The 18,980-nt window shown below is 41.2% G+C and overlaps 1 protein-coding gene across 5 annotated transcripts in view; it reads left to right on the forward strand.

The window, feature by feature from the left end:
- The first annotated feature begins 3,761 nt into the window (after window positions 1-3,761).
- ANKS1B (ankyrin repeat and sterile alpha motif domain containing 1B) overlaps window positions 3,762-18,980 on the forward strand; it is a 1,043,795-nt gene continuing 1,028,576 nt past the window's right edge. For 4 of the 5 annotated variants that reach the window (XM_066357179.1, XM_066357202.1, XM_066357198.1 and 1 more), the window contains exon 1: window positions 3,763-4,252. In XM_066357179.1, coding sequence (XP_066213276.1) covers window positions 4,119-4,252 — 134 coding nt within the window. In that variant the 5' untranslated portion in view covers window positions 3,763-4,118. Of the gene's footprint in view, window positions 4,253-18,980 lie in introns of all 5 variants that reach the window. The other variant, XM_066357188.1, reaches the window with a different exon arrangement.

Genomic DNA, 18,980 nt, shown 5'->3' on the forward strand with positions numbered 1-18,980 from the left:
CAATTATTTATCTGTCTCGTTTAGTCCTAACTGGTGTGTATGTATATAATACAGTAATATATAATGTATAATAGATACACAATGATATATATATGTATATATACATATACATATAAATACATACATATAAATATATATACACACACACACACACACATACATATATATAAATAATGAGAAAAAGATCTAATATCATTCCTGGTATACAATATACATTTACAACTATTAATACTGTCCATTGAGAATAGCAAAGATAGATATTGACAAAAATATTCAATTAGAAAAACCTGGAGGATAGATAATATAGTTTTATTTTTGTAATTAAAAATAATAGAAATTGATCTCAAATCTATCCCATGGTTGATTTATAGCTTCAATTATGCATATGACTTAATGGATGAAGACCATGTTTCATCATAGGCATAGAACATTAGGGCTGGAAAGGCCAGTGGAGACCATCAAACACAACTTCTTCATTTAACATATGTGCAAACTGAGATGTAGCCTGTCTAATCGGTTTCCAGAACTTTCTGGTTCTTTCCACTACATACAGATACAAACTACCTTAATGAGATATGGATGTTTAAAAAATATGGAGCTGGTTTTTGGGCTCTTTGAATTTTTGGAAGAATGTTTTCACTTTTTTTTTAAGGTTTATCTTATTGATTTTTAGAGAGAGATGGAGAGAGGGACAGGACATCAATCCATTTCTGTATGTGCCCTGATGTGACCAAACAGAACTGGCAACCTCTGCGCTTTGGGACCATGCTCTATACCAACTGAACTATCCAACCAGGGCAGAATGTTTTCACTTTTAATTTGCATATTAATACTCATGCAACCAAGACTCTTTTTCCTTTTCAACAACAAGCTATGATGTAAATAGGAACAAAGAGTTTGGAGTTGAAAACTGGCTTTGTGTATCACTAGAGTGCCCAGAATTGTGGAACCGATTCTTAGGTAAGTCATTACTAATGGTTATCCCAATGGGAGTTGATCCTGGTAAGATGATTCAAGAGCCTTCTGACATCTAACTCAGCTATGATTAAATGTTGCTTGTGAAAACTGGTGGTGATTTTTAGCTCTGATCAACTGAATACTTACAGTTTATTCTGGGAAAACTGTGCTTAAGTGGCAACATTAGGAAGATGGAAGGAGGATTTCTGTATGCAATTTTCAAAATACATTCAATAGCTTGCTTCTTTACTGGTCTAGTAATCCCATTTGTCAGGGACCATATTATTATCACATATAATATCATTTTATCATTAAAATGGATTCTAAAATGTAAGAAAAAAAAGACAACACTAGGCCCTGGCTGGTTGGCTCAGTGGTAGAACATCGGCCTGGCATGTGAATGTCCTGGCTTCAATTCCTCTCAGGGCACACAGAAGGAGTGACCATCTGCTTCTTCACCCCTCCCTGCCCCTTCCTCCCTCCCTCTCTCTCTCTCTCTCTCTCTCTCTTCTCCTGGCTGGATTGGAGTGAGTTGGCCCCAGGCACTGAGGATGGGTCCATGGCCTCTGCCTCAGGTGCCAAGAAGAGTTTGGTTGCTGAGCAATGGAGCAACTGAGATGGGCAAAACATGGCCCACTAGTGAGCTACTGGGTGGATTCCATTGGGGTGCATGTGGGAGTCTGTCTCTCTGCCTTCCCTCCTCTCACTGAATAAACAAACAAACAACAACAACAAAACACTAGCTCAACGTCGGCCTGGCGTGCGGAAGTCCTGGGTTCGATTCCTGGCCAGGGCACACAGGAGAAGCGCCCATCTGCTCCTCCACCCCTCCCCCTCTCCTTCCTCTCTGTCTCTCTCTTCCCCTCCCACAGCTGAGGCTCCACTGAAGCAAAAGATGGCCCGGGCGCTGGGGATGGCTCCTTGGCCTCTGCCCCAGGCGCTAGAGTGGCTCTGGTGGCGACAGAGCGACGCCCCAGATGGGCAGAGCATCGCTCCCTGGTGGGCGTGCTGGGTGGATCCTGGTCGGTGCATGCGGGAGTCTGTCTGACTGCCTCCCAGTTTCCAGCTTCAGAAAAATACAAAAACAAACAAACAAAAAAAACCCCACACTAGCTCAAAATATACCTCCTTCGGGGAACCTCCCATGAGTAACCACACTTTTCCTAATACTGTGAACCTTTCAAATGAAATCTCAGAATACTGAATTCCACTAAAAAAAATTAAAAAATATACTTGTGAGCCTTACCAGGTGGTAGCGCAGTGGTTGGAGCGTCGAACTGGGATGCGTAGGACTCAGGTTCAAGACCCCGAGGTTGCCAGCTTGAGCATAGGCTCATCTGGTTTGAGCAAAAAGCTCACCAGCTTGAAGCTAACGTCGCTGGCTCAAGCAAGGGGTTACTCGGTCTGCTGAAGGTCCACAGTCAAGGCACATATGAGAGGGCAGTCAATGAACAACTAAGGTGTCACAACGAAAAACTAAGATTGATGCTTCTCATCTCTCTCTGTTCCTGTCTGTCTTTCCCTATCTATCCCTCTCTCTGACTCTGTCTCTCTGTAAAAAAACAAACAAACTTGTGTTGTTACTTGCCTCTAAATGTCTTTATGTTTTCCCCAGTTATTTATTTAAAATCTCTGCTTATAGCAGGCAGTCCTGCATTTGGGCCTTGGCTAACTTTCTGCCTGCACGATCTTGGAATACTCAGTTTCCTCATCTGTAAAATAGGGATAAAAATGGTACTTATCCCACTGGACGGTTATGAGGGTTGAGCTAACAAACGCAAAGCACTTAGCATAGAGTCTGGAACATAGTAACTGCACATCTAACGGCTGTGATCATTATTGCTGGTCCATTTTATTTTTCCTGGAGGCAGGAAGGTATATTAGGAAGTGCTTCGGCTGTGTAGAGAATTAGTTTTGAGGCTGTCACTACTTAATGAAAAATTTAACCCTTTGGGTAACTACTTCCTCATTTCCAAAATGGATATATTGTAGTGTAATAATAGCCTGTTCACCGAGTTGCTGAAAGTGCCTCTTGTGTTCCTTTACTCCCAGTACATGTATAAAGCATATTCCAACATATTCCAAGGGCAAGGAAAAGCACAAGGTGTCATAGAAAGTTTCAAAATAAAATAAACCCATGTTCACCACAGGCAAGGCGAGAATCTAATAAAATCAACAGTGAATTGCTGATGCTACATGCGAATTACAGTGGGTCTCTAATATATGTCCACTTATATTGTCCCCTGTGTTCAAAGAGAGCCCTTTTTTCCCCCTGGTATTTTTTTTTACAAGTCTACAGATCCTCAAAGCCCTGTAAAAACTGATACAGTCAAAAACTATTCAGTGCCACAGCAATTAGGATAAAACCAACCTCTTCATTCTCACCGAGGGCAGCTCTCGTCGTCTAAGTGGAGGTAAGCCTTAGGGCGAAATGCGGCTCAAGTTGCCTGTACGCGGATGGGGCAGAAGGGCCCCTTCCCAGCACCACCGCCGCCTCGTGCACTGCCTGGAGGATTTTCCTCGAGCGCCGTGACTGACCCGAGGTGTGGCGGCGGCTCGCAGAACTCCAGTCCTCACACGGTTAAACCTCTTCCAAGGAGACCGAAGGAGGGAGGGTCCCCGCCCACGAACACGGGGAGCAGCTCGTGCCGAGGCCCCGCCCCCACCGCGGCCCGGCCTCCTCCCTCCGCGCCCCCCGCCCACCCCGGGACGACTCCGTGGCCGCACCTGCCCGCGCGCACACGCCCCCCGCGCGCCAGGCCTCACCGCTGCCGCCGGCGGACCCGGGCGCCGGGTCGCCCTGCCCAGCCCGCGCCCCCGCCGCTGCCCTCGGCACGCGGCCGCACCGCCCTGCCTGGGCTCGGGCCACGGCCGCCGGGGCCGCCTCACCGCCCCGCCGAGCGAGCCGGAGCGCGAGGGCGCCAGGGCCGCCGCCGCCGCCGCCGTGGCAGTGCTCTGCGCTCCGGCTCCAGCAAGGACGCTCTCCGCCTCCTCGGCTCCGACCTCCTCAGTCCTCACTGTCCAACGCCCGCTCCCCCGAAGCACCCGGTGGCAGCATTTTCGGGTGGGGCGGGGAGGGCCCTGGAATTGGGGGAGTGGGGGTGGGCGGGGAGAAGGACCCGGAGTGGGAAAGGACTCTGCGAGGGAGTCGGTGAGAGACTATGGGGAAGGACCAGGAGCTGCTGGAGGCTGCTCGCACTGGCAATGTGGCTCTGGTGGAGAAACTCCTGTCTGGCAGGAAAGGAGGGATCCTGGGCGGTGGATCCGGACCCCTGCCCCTGTCTAATCTGCTAAGGTAAGGACAGGCACCTGCTCCGGCGTTGCCTACCTCCTTATGCTTGTGATGGGTACGTGCTGCTCTTCTTGGTAACTGCACCTGCTGGCTGCAGGCGATTCATTCTTAAATTAGGCAGGAAAACTGACAGTGTGTATGGAGAAGAGGCTTGAGCCTCCCCGTCAGATAGACGCCTTACATTCTTTGAGTGATTTTAAAATAGCCTTCCAATGCGTCAATAGCTACTTTTCCCAGAGCTGTGGTGCAGAACTTGGACATGTATTACTCGTGTTGCTGGAAGAAAATCGGCGTTCCACCTGCATTCTATCAGTGTTTATTATATGCACTGCTCACAAAAATTAGGGGATATTTTATCACTTTGTATTCATTTTGAAATATCCCCTAATTTTTGTGAGCAGTATATATGCAGCCTCTAACCCAGCCTTATTATTATTATTTGTCTATTTAAGTGAAATTGGCAGAGAAGCTCTTGGGTGCATGCAATTAGCCTGCACAAGCCACGGCCTTTGGTGGTTGCTACCTTCTCTTGCAGAAGGCATTTGCTTTCCTGTGGGTTATGATCCCACAAAACGAAGAAAGTGAACCTTCTGATGAGATGGCATCAGTGCACGGTGTGTGTAAAACTTGAGGCAGCCCAGTAGCTCTTTCAGTTACCTGGACATAGCTGAGTGAAAACTTATTTTATATCTCAGGATAAAGGATGCCAGAGCAGGATTGGGATGCTATATTTGGAATGTGGTAGAGGCCTTTTAATGTGAAGATGTTGCAGGTGAGACTAATACTGCTTGGAAAATCTTTCTAAGATAATATTTTAAAATTACATATATTGTATATATCAAGCTCTGTATTCAGCAAGCAGTACCTTAGAAATAGCAGGGTTGAATTGCATATTTCAAAGACTGTTAACTTAAAAGTTCAATTGATGAACAAATGAAAAATTGAGAGAGAGGAAGCCTGAAGAATATTCACTAGATAAAATTCAAGGAAAGCTCTTTAGTTTCTAAAATCATAGCTTGTCCTTTTATCCTAGATATTTTGGGAGGCGTTACTCATGTCTTCACCCTAAAACTCTCTTAGGCATTTCAGCTGTACTTGTAAAAATTTTTTTAAAAGCCCAAGTGATTTTCATGGTTTTACAAAGCTGTTCTGTGCTACTCTTACCAAGTGCTTAATAACAAACTTTTGGATGATAACATTGTGTTCTTTACACAGTTTTCATAATGTTGTAGTGGTCAGATGATGTAGTTAATTCCAGTCCTACCTAATAGGGTAAATGAAAACATTTCATTGTATCGCAGTGAAATGAATTTAGTTGGAAATAATTGCTGGGATTCATCTATATTTGTTGACAGTGACATTTTACTGAAATGACAGTTCACTTCAGAACAATGAATATTTATAGGGCAGTTTTTTTTTTCCAGTGGGTCTTAAAAGCACTTGTGTGTACTCCCTTGTTAAGTACTTTTTACTTGCATACACAAGTAGACAATATGTACATATTTCAGACTAAAACTCTAGTAATTACCCTTATTCATAGGTAACTTATACAAAAGCAGTTTATCTGGTTACAGTTTTAAGTTGCAGCTAAATTAAATGTTTGCCAGCATTATTATTTCAGTTATAAAAATGATTATGGCTAAAACCCATGTGTTGAAAGAGGTTTCTAAAAATAATAAATTCCTTTGGAATAACATTAAAGAATTCTTTGAGAACAGGAACAACTTCAGTTAATTTCATTGAGATAAATATTATTTTTAAAAGCCTATCTTTATGATAGGCAAATATCAATTATATTCTTTCTCAGTTGTGCCATTTAAAAAAAGATCAAATTTTAGGAATAAAAACATTAAATAATCAAAATCATGACCCACAGTGTACTTCTTGAATGAGATGTTTTTCTCTTGTGCTGGTTTTATCAGAGGTAGCAGAAGTAGCCCTACAAAAATGCACATAGAAAACAAGGAAACTAAAAAGCATGTGTTCATTGGAATCGTGGGAACTAAGTTGTAAAAATCAAACCAATAACCTTTAAGCTTGCATTTGTCTATTTCACACTGAATAAACAACTAAAGCAATGTCTTTGAAGAAAATGGGAGTTTAAATCATATTTTTTGGATGATTATTTGCATGGAATGAAATTCCTAAGAGAAGGAACAGTTTGTTTAGTTGTCACTTTATTTCATAAATGATTGCCAACAGAAATGTATTAATGGACAATGGAAAATATAATGTGGTCTTTCCCCCTTCAAATCTGATGACACTTCAAAATTTTAAAATATTTTAAAATGCATTGTGGAATAGGTCTCCCCTCCTCATTTATTACTTACGTTGTATAATAACTGTTAGGTCCTGTGTTAAATGCTTACATGTAACATCATATTCAATTCTATGTGAACCTTAAATGGTCAATCCTCATTTCTAAGATGAAGAACCAATGAGATAGGAAGATGAAGAACTTACTTGCCCAAGGTCACGTAATTTCTACTGACAAAGATGTGAACCTTTGTGATTCAGATTTGTTCTACCCACAACTTATGTCTTATTCATTGACTGTTTTATTCTCAAAAGTTTAAGGTATATGGTTGAGATAGTCTAAGCTGAATCTCTTTTTTGCTATGAATAATTTAATTTAAAAATCCTTAATTTTTTTTCAATGAAAAAGAAGGTCTCGTGTCTGCCCTTTGAGGAATCACTAGTTAAGAATTTTTGTGAAGAAGCTTTTGCTTACATACTACCTACTAAGTGAGCAGTGGCTATGTTATGGGGAATCAGGTGTACATGGCTGATACTGCAATTTTCAGCAAAGGAATGACCTTGAATAAATATAAAAATTTTTCAAAGCCTCACTGTCTTCCTCTATAAAATGGGAATAGTAATGGTACCTACCATACAGGTTGCAAGTATTAAACGAGGTGTTAAGCAATGAATGCAAAGCATTTAGCACATTGGTGATCAGCATTAGTGTTATAATTTCTCATGCATCTCTAAAGCACTGGACTCTACTTCTTTTTTTTTTTTTTTTTTTACTTATTTTTTTAGTGAGAGGAGGGTAGGCAGAAAGAGACTCTTGCATGCTCCCCGACCGGCATCCACCTGTCAAGCCCTCTAGGGGTGATGCTCTGCCCATCTGGGGCCCTTGCTCTGTTGCAACCAGAACCATTTTTTTTAAGCGCCTGAGGCGGAGGTCATGGAGCCATCCTCGGCATCCGGGGCCAACTTGCTCTAATCGAGCCTTGGCTGCAGGAGGGGAAGAGAAGAGAGAGAGAGAGAGAGAGAGAGAGAGAGAGAGAGAGAGAAGCAAGAGGGGGAGGGGTGGAGAAGCAGATGAGTGATTCTCCTGTGTGCCCTGACTGGGAATCAAACCCAGGACTTCCATATGTCAGGCTGATGCTCTACCACGGAGCCAACCAGCCAGGGCTTGGACTCTACTTCTTACGACCTTAATGGCTATGGACTTACTTCATATTGGACTGGGACTAAATTTCTATAGTAAGTTTTCTATCAGAGTCACAGAATCACCTGACCTGTGGTTCGCAGTGGATAGAGCATCGACCTGGAAGGCTGGGGTCGCCGGTTCCAAGCCCTGGGCTTACTCAGTCAGAGCACATATGAGAAGCAACTACTATGCGTTGATGCTTCCTGCTCCTGCCCCCACCTTTCTCTATCCTCTCTCTAAATCAGTAGATTAAAAAAAAAAAAAAAGGAATCACAATCTTCAGATAGAATGAGGCCTTTTAATTCAATGTCTCACCTAGAGAAATTACCTCTAACATCCTTTGCCAGTTAGTTACTCTGGCCTTGTTAAATGCTCCACTAACTGGATCCATTCCATTTTTGACAGCTTTAATTATTTTTAAAAATTCTTTTTATTGAGTTGAAATCCACCTTCCTTTAATTTCCAGCAATTGGTATTAGTTTGGCCAATATAAAGTAGTTCATCTATCTACCAGGACAATTCTTCAGATACATGCATTTAACTGTATTATTTTCTTATTAATTTATGTTTTTTTTTTTTCATGGAACTACCATTATTTCCATCAACTTTTGTCATGTGGCATTACAGGTTAAGTGAACTTAGATTTTCATACTTTGCTCTATTTTTCCTTCTTTGTATATTCTCAACTTTTGCAATGACTCTTAAAGTGGCATGAGCAGAAAGGAACACCGTGCACCAGCTGTCATTTGACCGGTGTATATACCAAGACTTGATGTGCTGTTGAATTAAAAAATAAAAACAAAAAACAGGTCACAAAATAGCATTCATAGTATGATACTATTTTTTTTAAGAAAAATAAGTGTGTGTGATACCACACTAATACCAATTTATAATGTGCATTAAGAAGTCTGGAACGGGCCCTGGTCGGTTGGCTCAGTGGTAGAGCGTCGGCCTGGCGTGCGGAAGTCCCGGGTTCGATTCCCAGCCAGGGCACACAGGAGAGGCGCCCATCTGCTTCTCCACCCCTCCCCCCTCCTTCCTCTCTCCTCTCTCTCTCTTCCCCTCCCACAGCTGAGGCTCCATTGGAGCAAAAGATGGCCCGGGCGCTGGGGATGGCTCCTTGGCCTCTGCCCCAGGCGCTAGAGTGGCTCTGGTCTCAACAGAGTGATGCCCCGGATGGGCAGAGTGTCCCCCCTGGTGGGCGTGCCAGGTGGATCCCGGGTGCATGCGGGAGTCTGTCTGACTGCCTCCCCGTTTCCAGCTTCAGAAAAATACAAAAAAAAAGAAGAAGTCTGGAATGATAAACACCAAAATGTAAATTATATTCATCTTTGAGTGGCGGAACCATGGGCAATCATCATTTTCTTCTTGCTTATATATATTTTCCAGTATTCTACAATGAATATAGATTATGCAAACAAAAATAAAACAGCAGCTACTTAAAACAGGATACAATGAAATTATCACATTATTATCATTGATCTGCGACCTACCTTAATACAGGTCAAGTTTCTCTAAGCTGTACAATGGCATTGGTTCACAATGAGCAGATACTCAAAACTTCCAGGTATTTTTCTTTTTCGATGACTTGTGGAGCCATGGTTCCCCTATCTGGTACTTATAAAAGTGTTGCTTAAAGTTAAATTATTCCTATTATATTTGCTTGTTTTAGCCTGTACAGAGGGTCCTTGGGTTATGACATAGTTCTGTTCGTACAACAGTGATGTAACCCAAATTTTGGTGTGAGTTGAAACATACACTAGCCTAAGTCACTTATCTATTCTAACACAGTTGTAAAATCATAATTTAGAACATAAAAACACAAGCCAAAGAAAAAGAATATTATGTATTCTTTCACTGTGCGCAACCAAACTAGCTTGCCCACGTAGTCTGTAAGTATGACGTTTGTGTCTAAGCTGAAACACGTCTCAATTTTTTAAAGTTTTTATGTGAGTGAGCATTGTTAACTTGAAATGTCATCTGTTGAGACTGTCGTAACCCCAAGACCACCTGTATTTATAATCTGTCTAGATCTTGGTGACTTGTTTGATTCTATCTTCCAGCGTATTCACTCCTCTCCTCTGCATTATCTGTAGACTTAATAAGCATGTTTTCTCTAACTGGAATTTGATACACCATGATATATCTCTAAAGAACCTCTCTTCAGCTTAGTATAAATTCAAAAGTAGCAATCTTTTCGCATGGTATTTCTACCAACACTAAAGCCACTTAATAGAACTATCAGCTACTTCTTTCCAGTATACCTGTGAGAGTATTATGGAGTGTTTTACCCACTACTTTTCTAAATTCATGAAATTCATGCTATAATCTGTTTATGGCATTCCTTTGATCTACTCCTTTAGTAGTAAGTCTACAAATTCCACCCACATTAGGCTACTTTATTATAGCTTGGTAGTGAACTGTTGATGATGCCTAATATGGATGCATCTAATTTTTCTGGGTCTGGATACTTACACTCATTTGAACCAGCCATCTCTCACAATCTCTGCCTGTTTGGAGCTTCAGTAATCTCCTAACATTATTTGTTTATCCTTTCTGATTTGGAAATGATTCTCACTAGGGAAGATAGAAGGAAAATAGAAATTGGGAAGATGCAGATTCTTGGCAGTGTTCAATGTCACAGGAAATTCTCTTGTGGTCTAAAACCATCCACAGTTTTTCCTGTCACTCTGTCAGAGCTCAAGGTTACATTAGCTGCCACAGCAGTGCACTTGTTCACCTCCCTTCTTGTTTTCAAACTTAGCTGGAAAGCACATTAGCATTTTCCCAGGACAAGTATATACAATTTTATTGTTTTTATGTGTGTTTGTTTTCAGTTACCCCCACCCACCCACCCACCGCCTTTTGTCCTGAAGGACTCTGAGCTCATCAGAGTACTGAAACTGAGTTGCCTCCCTCCTTTTTCGTCGTCCATAATACATGTGAAATTTTGTTTTATTTAACGTATCTTTCATGAGACAGCTGTAAAACCCCTTCAAGTCTCTTCCTTTGCTGCAGCTGTCTCTTGATCCAAATAAAAATAATACCCATTTAAAATGTACATTAAATTATTTTTAGTGTGTCTAAATTAAGAGTTATTTGTATTTTAATAAAGCAATGAAAAGTGTGTTAATGCCTCAAATTTACTTGATTTTCTTAAGGCCTCAAAGAGCTGAGCACCATATAAAGTGTATTTAGTAAATTCTTGTTAAATACAATGAATTCAATTCTCAAGTTCCCTATGTGGAAAACTAGATCAGTAAGTGGAGGAACAATAACCTTCTGGTCACCAAAGACATAAACCAGAGAGTTTACACATTTTTCCCAAATTCAGAATTTGGTTCATGAAGTTTTTGTTGATGGGTAAAAAGAGGTAAAAGGCAACTCATAAGCATTGTAATTTTCACAACTATTTGGATAATTGTGGTTATTGGGACTCTGATATAAGATACTCACTTCCAGGGTAACTGCATTGGTTAAATGGAATAAATCACAAATAGAGCAGTTAAACTGCATGAAAATGTTGTATCTATAAAAATAGTCAACTTGCAAGTGGGTTATCTATTTTAGATAGTAATGATGTTTGAAAGGGTGATTGCACCATTATGTTCAGGGAGCTGTGTCTGCCAGCGTGAACGGTGCCAGCTGCGTGATAGGGAGTAGGGAGAGAGGACAGGGAATTTGGTATTGACCTCGTTCTCTACTAAGCAGGGTTTTCAGCTCCCTCTTCAAAACGGTGGGGCTGATGTGTAGCAGGGAATTAGGACAACCAGCCAGTGACTACTACACATCTTGTCCGTTTCTTACGTGGCCCAATATCTCATGTGTCTCATTGGTTTCTCACAATTGATGGAGGGTAGAGCAGGTCTTCACTGACATTTATGCACAAGTCAGTAGTGTGTCTACTGACTTGAGCAATTTAACTTCTCAGGTGATAGTAAACACAATTTGATTAGTTCAGCTACATGCTGAAATAGTTTACTTAATTATGCATTTGAGGTAATTTTGGAAAATTCAAGGATCCTGTTTTAGAACATTCTTTCTAAGTATTGAACTAGAAATGGAAGCTATCGTTCAGATCAAGGATTAAAAAAAGACTGATTTCAACCTTCAGAACCTGAAGGTATTTAACATTTAATGCATTTTAGTCTGCCTTTGGTTTCCATTTTGAACATATTGCAGCAGAGTTTTAGTTAATTAAAATATGACAAATTTTGGTTATTCATCATATGTTGATACAAGAGAATACTTTCTATTTGAAAGATCAGGAATTTACACAGATGATTCACCTGTGTCCCAGCTCTCTCTTCTGTGTGTGATGGCACGGTCCTGTAAACCATATGGCAGGCGGAGGCACAACGCCAGGTACAAACCAGTGAATTTTCCTGTGTGACACAGCTACAGGAACACTTCTTAGAATCCCGTTATCTTCCTTCCCATCAGTACACAGAGCGAGTGATCGCTCCCATTTGTGTTAAACCTGGGCGAGGATTGAAATTGTGGGATTCATTTTATAGGCTGTCTTCATGAATCTGTCTGAACATCGAACTTGGATTCAGCTGGGCTGTGGAGTGATTTGGGTTCCATTGTGTTGTGAGGGCAGCTTTATTTAGAGTGGTTCATTACTTCTAGTTAAGCGAACTGAAACAATCGGCCTAGACTTGTCACCATTCTTTGGTCAAATCCTATCAAATCTTGAGTGATAGATGTGAGCATAAACAGCCAACCTCATTTCTTTCTGCCTGCTTGATAATTTAGTCCCCACACCATGTTTCCTTTGACTCTTCCCGCCCAAATCTTTTTCTAGAAAGAAAGCCCTTCTCCATTCTGATCACTACAAGTTTACCTTGGCTCTCATTTTTGTGCCAACTGCCCCTCTCCTACAGGGAAGCATTTTTTGTGTGAAGAGAGAGCTGGAATGGGCTATGTAGTGAGGAGCAGATTAAGAACATCTCCTTTACCGTTGAGTTCACAGAGTTTGCTGTTATCATCTCTAGCTTCCTGCCCCCCTCATTGTTTATTCCTCATGGACTCAGTCTGTTTCTTTCCAGTTTTCCGCCACCACCAAAAACTACTTGTGGTAGCTGACAGTTAATTCATACTGCAGAATGATGGATTGGTAAATGTGTTTAAAATAAAAAAATAAAGAGGAAACAAAACTGTAGGCTGAAACAGTAACATTTTGGAACTCTTGTAGTAGAGCTGACGGAGTAGATTTTGCCAGATTTGCGGGAGGGAGTTGGATGAAGGTGGTCATTTATTCTTCCTTCTTATTGGAGGCATGAGAAGTGGGATAACATTGCACTGGTGCTGGAAAAGCCTTTTCATTTTGCTACTTAGTCTTTTGATTGGGTGTCTGTTATATACCCATCTTAGATGTCAGCATACAGCATGTTGTTTGCCTGTTTCCAGAGGTTATTCCTTACATGTAATTGTATACAAGCTTTGATATATAATATGGCTTGAGAGTCAAATTCTTTTAAATGCATTTTCTTGCTATTTAAAAAAATTCATATTGCAAGTTGACTTCAGTATCTGGATTATTCTATAAACTTATGTTTCACTTTACAAGGGAGGCATTTGAAGTTCTGACCCCTGGATCCCAATTAACATTCTTTCATATCCAAGTTTTCTTTCTTTTGCCTTAATTACTATTTAGCCACTTTGAGTCTGTGTTTGATACCTCTAGTCACTAATCTGCATCTGAAATGTTTTATGTATCATATAAATATACTAAATATAGTATCTGGTTTTGAATGTTCTGAAAAACTGCTGTACTGACTTACAGAATTATCCCCGGTTTGTATAGCTATTTTACTGCTAGTTGGGAGCCATGAGAGTGAGTGGGCATGTGTTTAGGGGAGCAGTGGGATTATGCAGAGACACTCGTTGGCATGTCAGTGCCTGCAGTGGCGTAGCCCAGGAAAGAGCTGCTTCCAGTTGGCTTGCTTTGGCTAGCGACCAGAGTGGTCTGTCACTTTGAAGGTGGATAGAAGGACTAGGAACAATGGTAAAAAACTATTTTCTACAAGTTTTTTCACTGCTATGTTTCATGCTGTGTAGTAAGACCAAAACTTGCTAATCAGTGTACCAACTACTATCCAACTAACCAAAGCCAGTCAGGATTTTTCTAGGTAACCTAAGAACAGTGATAACAAAGAATGATTACTGTTTATTTTAACAAGCATTATTGAGTACCTTGTGGATTCTAAAATTGAATCAGATCATCTATACCTACCACCCAATACTTATAGAATAATTGGATAGACATTGTCAACAAAGAGTTATGATACACTGTGACATAGGAAGGAGATTTGAGTTGAGGGGGTGAACACACAGTGCAATATACAGATGATGTATATTATAGAACTGTACACCTGATACTTATTAACCAATGTCACCCCAATAAATTAAAAAATATATTGTGATATATGGCATATGTTACAGGAACACAAGAAGTGAGAAGGAGACACCCTTAATTCTATCTGGGAGGATAGTCAGGGGAAACTTCAGAGAGGAGGTGATTCTTGAATCTTCTGAGATGAATAGCTTACCAGGATGGCAATATGGGGGAAGGGCATTTCAGCCTGACACGCTGTCAAAGCGTGGGTGGCATAAGGAAGATATCGACACGGAGGAAGCTACGGAAGTGGACAGGATTGGTTACATACAGCATTTATCAAGCGCTAAATATATGTACCTATGACAACAGAACTCAAGTTTTTCTCTATTGGAGAAGGAAATGACAAATACAGAAATGGAGAAATTAAAGTGAACTCTACCTGTGGAGTTGGACTGGAGTTATACGAATCATTGTTTTCAATAAATACAGATATAGAGATATAAATGTGTGTATTTTTGTGTGTGAATATATTGTTTTCACTAATACTCAAACTAGTACCCAAAAATGTGCCTTTAATTTCCATTTTTCAAGAAAAGGAACAATGGTTTCTTGAAGAAATGACTGATCTAGGACCGAGGCTGAGAAAGACACCAAAGGCAAGGAGACACCCAGAGAACGACTCTGCGAAGCCGTCCAGAAGTGGCCTGGACTGGCAGAGTCTGGGGCAGTTTAATATCACAACTAAAAATAAAGAATGGGATATTCAAATAGTTTAAATGTACCTCTCCACAAAATAGCTATTACAAAGGGGAAACAGTAATTGTATATGAAGCCTGACAGACACTGTCATAAGCAGGTGATTCAAGAGAGCCTTCTGAGCAACAGGACAAACCTCCTTCACAGACACACTGTTGCGCTTTTCTGTCTTTGACCACTTCGGCCCGAGTCCATCTCCAGAGGGATGCCCTTATTATTCTGCTTGCGGTCTAACCCCCTGCCCTGGGTCGCCCGTGAATGTGGCTGCCCTCTTCACCCTTTTTGGACTCTGATACTCCACGACTGGATGTTCTCCTCTGCCACCACCAGGTGGATACCCTTGTCACCCTCCTTGGGCTCTGTCTCTCTCATGTCATTCACCCCTCTGTGGGGATGCCCTCTCCCACTTGCTTAAGCTCTGACACCCCACACTCAGCTGCCCCCAATCTGGGCACTGTCCTGCCCTGGCTTGGCCTCTATCTCTTCACACTTCCCTCCAGTGTGGATGCCCACCTTTCTCTGCCTTACTTAGTGGACCTAGGGATGGAATTGCTCAGGAAGAGGAGGGAAATAGAAAGGAACAGAGAGTGAAAGAGGAAGTAGAAGAGGAGAGTAATATTCTCTTATATTTATCTAATGGTGATGATGATGATGATGGTGAAGAATCATTTCTCCAAGCCAGCCATGCCCGCATCCTTGTGTTGGGCAATTAAGTATTCTAGGTGGCATGGAGATTAGGACCAAAGATTGGGGATTGTGGGGCAGTTCTTCTGGATACTTTCTCCTTGCATTTTGGGGAAGACATTATGGTCATTTGATAGGCTGGTCAGCACTTTGCATTTTTTAGAATGAGCTTTTTCTTTCATGCCCATTGTCGTGGACGTGTAGTAGGCCCCTAGATTGACTGAAAGACAGGAAATCTTTATATAGTTTTTTGCTGTTTAGCCGAAAGTCTTTATCATAATTGTCAGCGAAGTGACTTCTCCAGAATTTCCGTAAGATGATGATAGTGCAAAGGAAGAAGTAATAAAAGCCCTGAGATAGTAACTGTCACTCACAGAGGGGGTTGAGTGTGCAGAATTTGATAGAGAGAAGGTTTTCAGCAATAGGTTTTTCTAGTTATATGATATTCCCACTCTGATTTTTAAAATGTCACAAAAACATTATGTCAGGAACTCACCCAAGTGTATTTTAAAATATGGCAAATCTGCACAAGTCTTATAAAAATCATTATTGGTCCAAATGAACCAGGACAGTAATTTATACTGGGAATCTCCCAGACTTTAAGTTACTACTAAGAATAATTTCTAGAAACAAATCCAAACAAAGTAATGTCCAGGAAGCTCTTTTTATTTTAATTTTTATTAATTTTAATTTATTGTGTTTACATGGATTCAAGTGTCCCACTGAATATAATTCCTTCACTCCCTACCCCTGTGTCCCTTTTTATACCCCAGATATAGCTTAAAATGCCCTTTTTATTTGCAAAAATTGGGAAAACATGGTTTGGGAGCACTGTAAATATAATCCATGGAAGTTATATCCTGTACTTTCAAAGACCATTCGGCTTTTCAGGCTACACTGGAGAAGAAATGAGCAGCAGGCAGCGCGGTCAGTTGCTGCCATCCTTTTCTACGTCCAGGAAAACAAGCTCAATGGAAAGATTACAAAACTTTTGGTTTTACTACCTAGGAAGGGAATGAAACGGGCTTGGATTTAGACACTGTGCTTTCTGTACGGCATACAGTCTGAGGATCTACAGAGGGCACGGTTCCTCCTCTTTTCTTACCTTCTTACCTTTTGTTTTCATCATCGGCACCTCTAATGATAACATATGACCTTCTCATAGTATTTCTTTTTGTGTCTTGCTTTCTAGTTTTATGGAACCCCTCAGCTTTCATAGAAATGGTGCTTAAGCTTTGCAGTTGTGGTCGTCATTAGCAGAACAAGGGACCGCACAGTGTCTGTCAGCCCATTCCCCATTGCCTTCAAAATCCTTCCAAAGGGATTGGCAGGTGCTGTGTTCTCAGAAATGTAATCCATGTGTTGTTTTTCTGATAGAAAGGAATCGAGGAAAAGAGTACAAGGTTCATGTCTAAAGTGATGCTCTGTGGAAGTCTTGCTTGCTTGCTCACTCTTTACAGGGAAATGGTTTTTTTTTTGTTTGTTTTGTTTTGTTTTTAGGACAAGATAGATCTCATAAAGTTGAGGAAAAGTTGAACTGCCAGGAGTTGGAAAAACCAGGAATCAAGACAGCAAGGGTCGGTGGGGACTGGATCCTGTAGCATATATTAGGGGCTGCTTGATTGCTTTGGGCCCAATCTCATAGTTGCGCTGGGGGGACAAAATCTCAGGAAGGGGACATGTGGGAAAATATTTATTACCTTGACTATTTTGTGAACTTCATGAGGGAACACCCAAACCATAAGTCATTTTTCCCTTGACCATTCCTACTTCCTTTTTGTTTTGCTTTGCTGACTTTATTTTTTTTAATTTTTCCGAATTTGGAAACGGGAGGCAGTCAGACAGTCTCCCACATGCGCTCGACCGGGATACATTAGGCATGCCCACCAGGGGACGATGCTCTGTGGCAGTCAGAGCCATTCTAGTGCCTGAGGCAGAGGCCACAGAGCCATCCTCAGCGCCCGGGCCAACTTTTGCTCCAATGGAGCCTTGGCTGTGGGAGGGGAAGAGAGAGACAGAGAGGAAGGAGAGGGGGAGGGGTGGAGAAGCAAATGGGCGCTTCTCTGTGTGCCCTGGCCGGGAATCGAACCCAGGACTCCTGCACGCCAGGCCGACCGGCCAGGCCGCTTCGCTGACTTTAAAGAACCAAAATACTGTGTGATACAACTGAGCACTTAATCCAAGGTGACTATGGTGTTAGTAGCAATATTATAATTGCTGGGGTGTTTTCAATATTAAAGTCACTCAAAATGAATGCCCACCCTTCTTTTTTCACTGTATTGGCTGTAAACATTATTCAGATGTCTACCCTTCCTTTTTTTTTTTTTTTGAATATTTATTTATTTTAGATTAGTGAGAAGCTCATTTAGAAAATCCTTGATAACCCTTAGTTGACTATGGGCCCTATCTGAATTGAGAACATCAGACTAGTGGTACAAGTTCATAAAGATTTAGACAAAGCCCAAGGCTTTTCTGCTTCCTCTCTAGTTAACATTTCTAAGTTCCCTTCCTTCACTCTCTGATTGCCTCCTTAACAGTTTTGCTGTTTTTCCTCAGCGACTGACTCAGCTGTGTCAGCGCTCGTTAGTAAACCCTGTGGCTTGGAAACTTGAAACTCTCTATGGTAAAGAGGAATAGCAAGGTTGGGAAACGTAACCAAAAGAAACTTAAAGAGACATGGGTTGATGATGGTTTTCTCAAGGTAATTTATGTGGCTAATTCTGGTAAATATCTATGAGGTCAGATATCTGTCTTGAAAGCGTGAAAGGGAACCTTACCCCGGAGAGATGGTCACAACCTTGGAAGAAGAGGGTCAAGTTTATCCCCAGGGATTCCAGGGGGGCTCTACCTTTGGCTTTTAGAGCTCATTACAAGGATGGACTGGTGCTTTTAATCTATGCCTTAGAAAGGTTATTTCCAAACATGCATCCGTGTGTGAATCTTAAAAGAATTCTTTGCATTCTGCATTTATACAGCACATATTTTGCTAATATTTCAAGAGTCTTCTTTTTGCAAATAAAGTCCTCATTTTGGCTGTTTTCCAGATATGACAGTTGGTGGACATGCTTCAGTAGAGAAAAGGAAATTTTCCCTGCTTATCTACTCTCTCTTGACTGCCCGAGATAGTGTGTCTGTCAATTGTGACCTGATTTTGAAATAATTTATTAAATAGAGGGATGCATGATGTTATTTAAAATTTTGGTATGACATTGACTTTTAGTCCTTTACAATAAGCTCTTGACTAGAATCTCTCGGTGAGATTTATTGCTCCTGGGATTTTAGAAATTTCTTAACTCCTTCAGTGACTTTGGACTCTGTTCAGTGTCAAGTATGAGTAATGTTTACTCAGGAAATTAAATGTGCTGTTTATTCAGAAGATAAAGAGTGCTGTATTTTTTTGCTGTGAAATAGACTTCTTAAGAAAACCAATAAATAAATGAATATAAAATACTTATCCTTGGTAAGAGTTTATACTTTTCATTAAATATGTTTCTGTTTCTGTTACAATT

Source organism: Saccopteryx leptura, chromosome 1 (assembly GCF_036850995.1).
Source record: "Saccopteryx leptura isolate mSacLep1 chromosome 1, mSacLep1_pri_phased_curated, whole genome shotgun sequence".
Classification (NCBI taxonomy): Eukaryota; Metazoa; Chordata; class Mammalia; order Chiroptera; family Emballonuridae; genus Saccopteryx; species Saccopteryx leptura.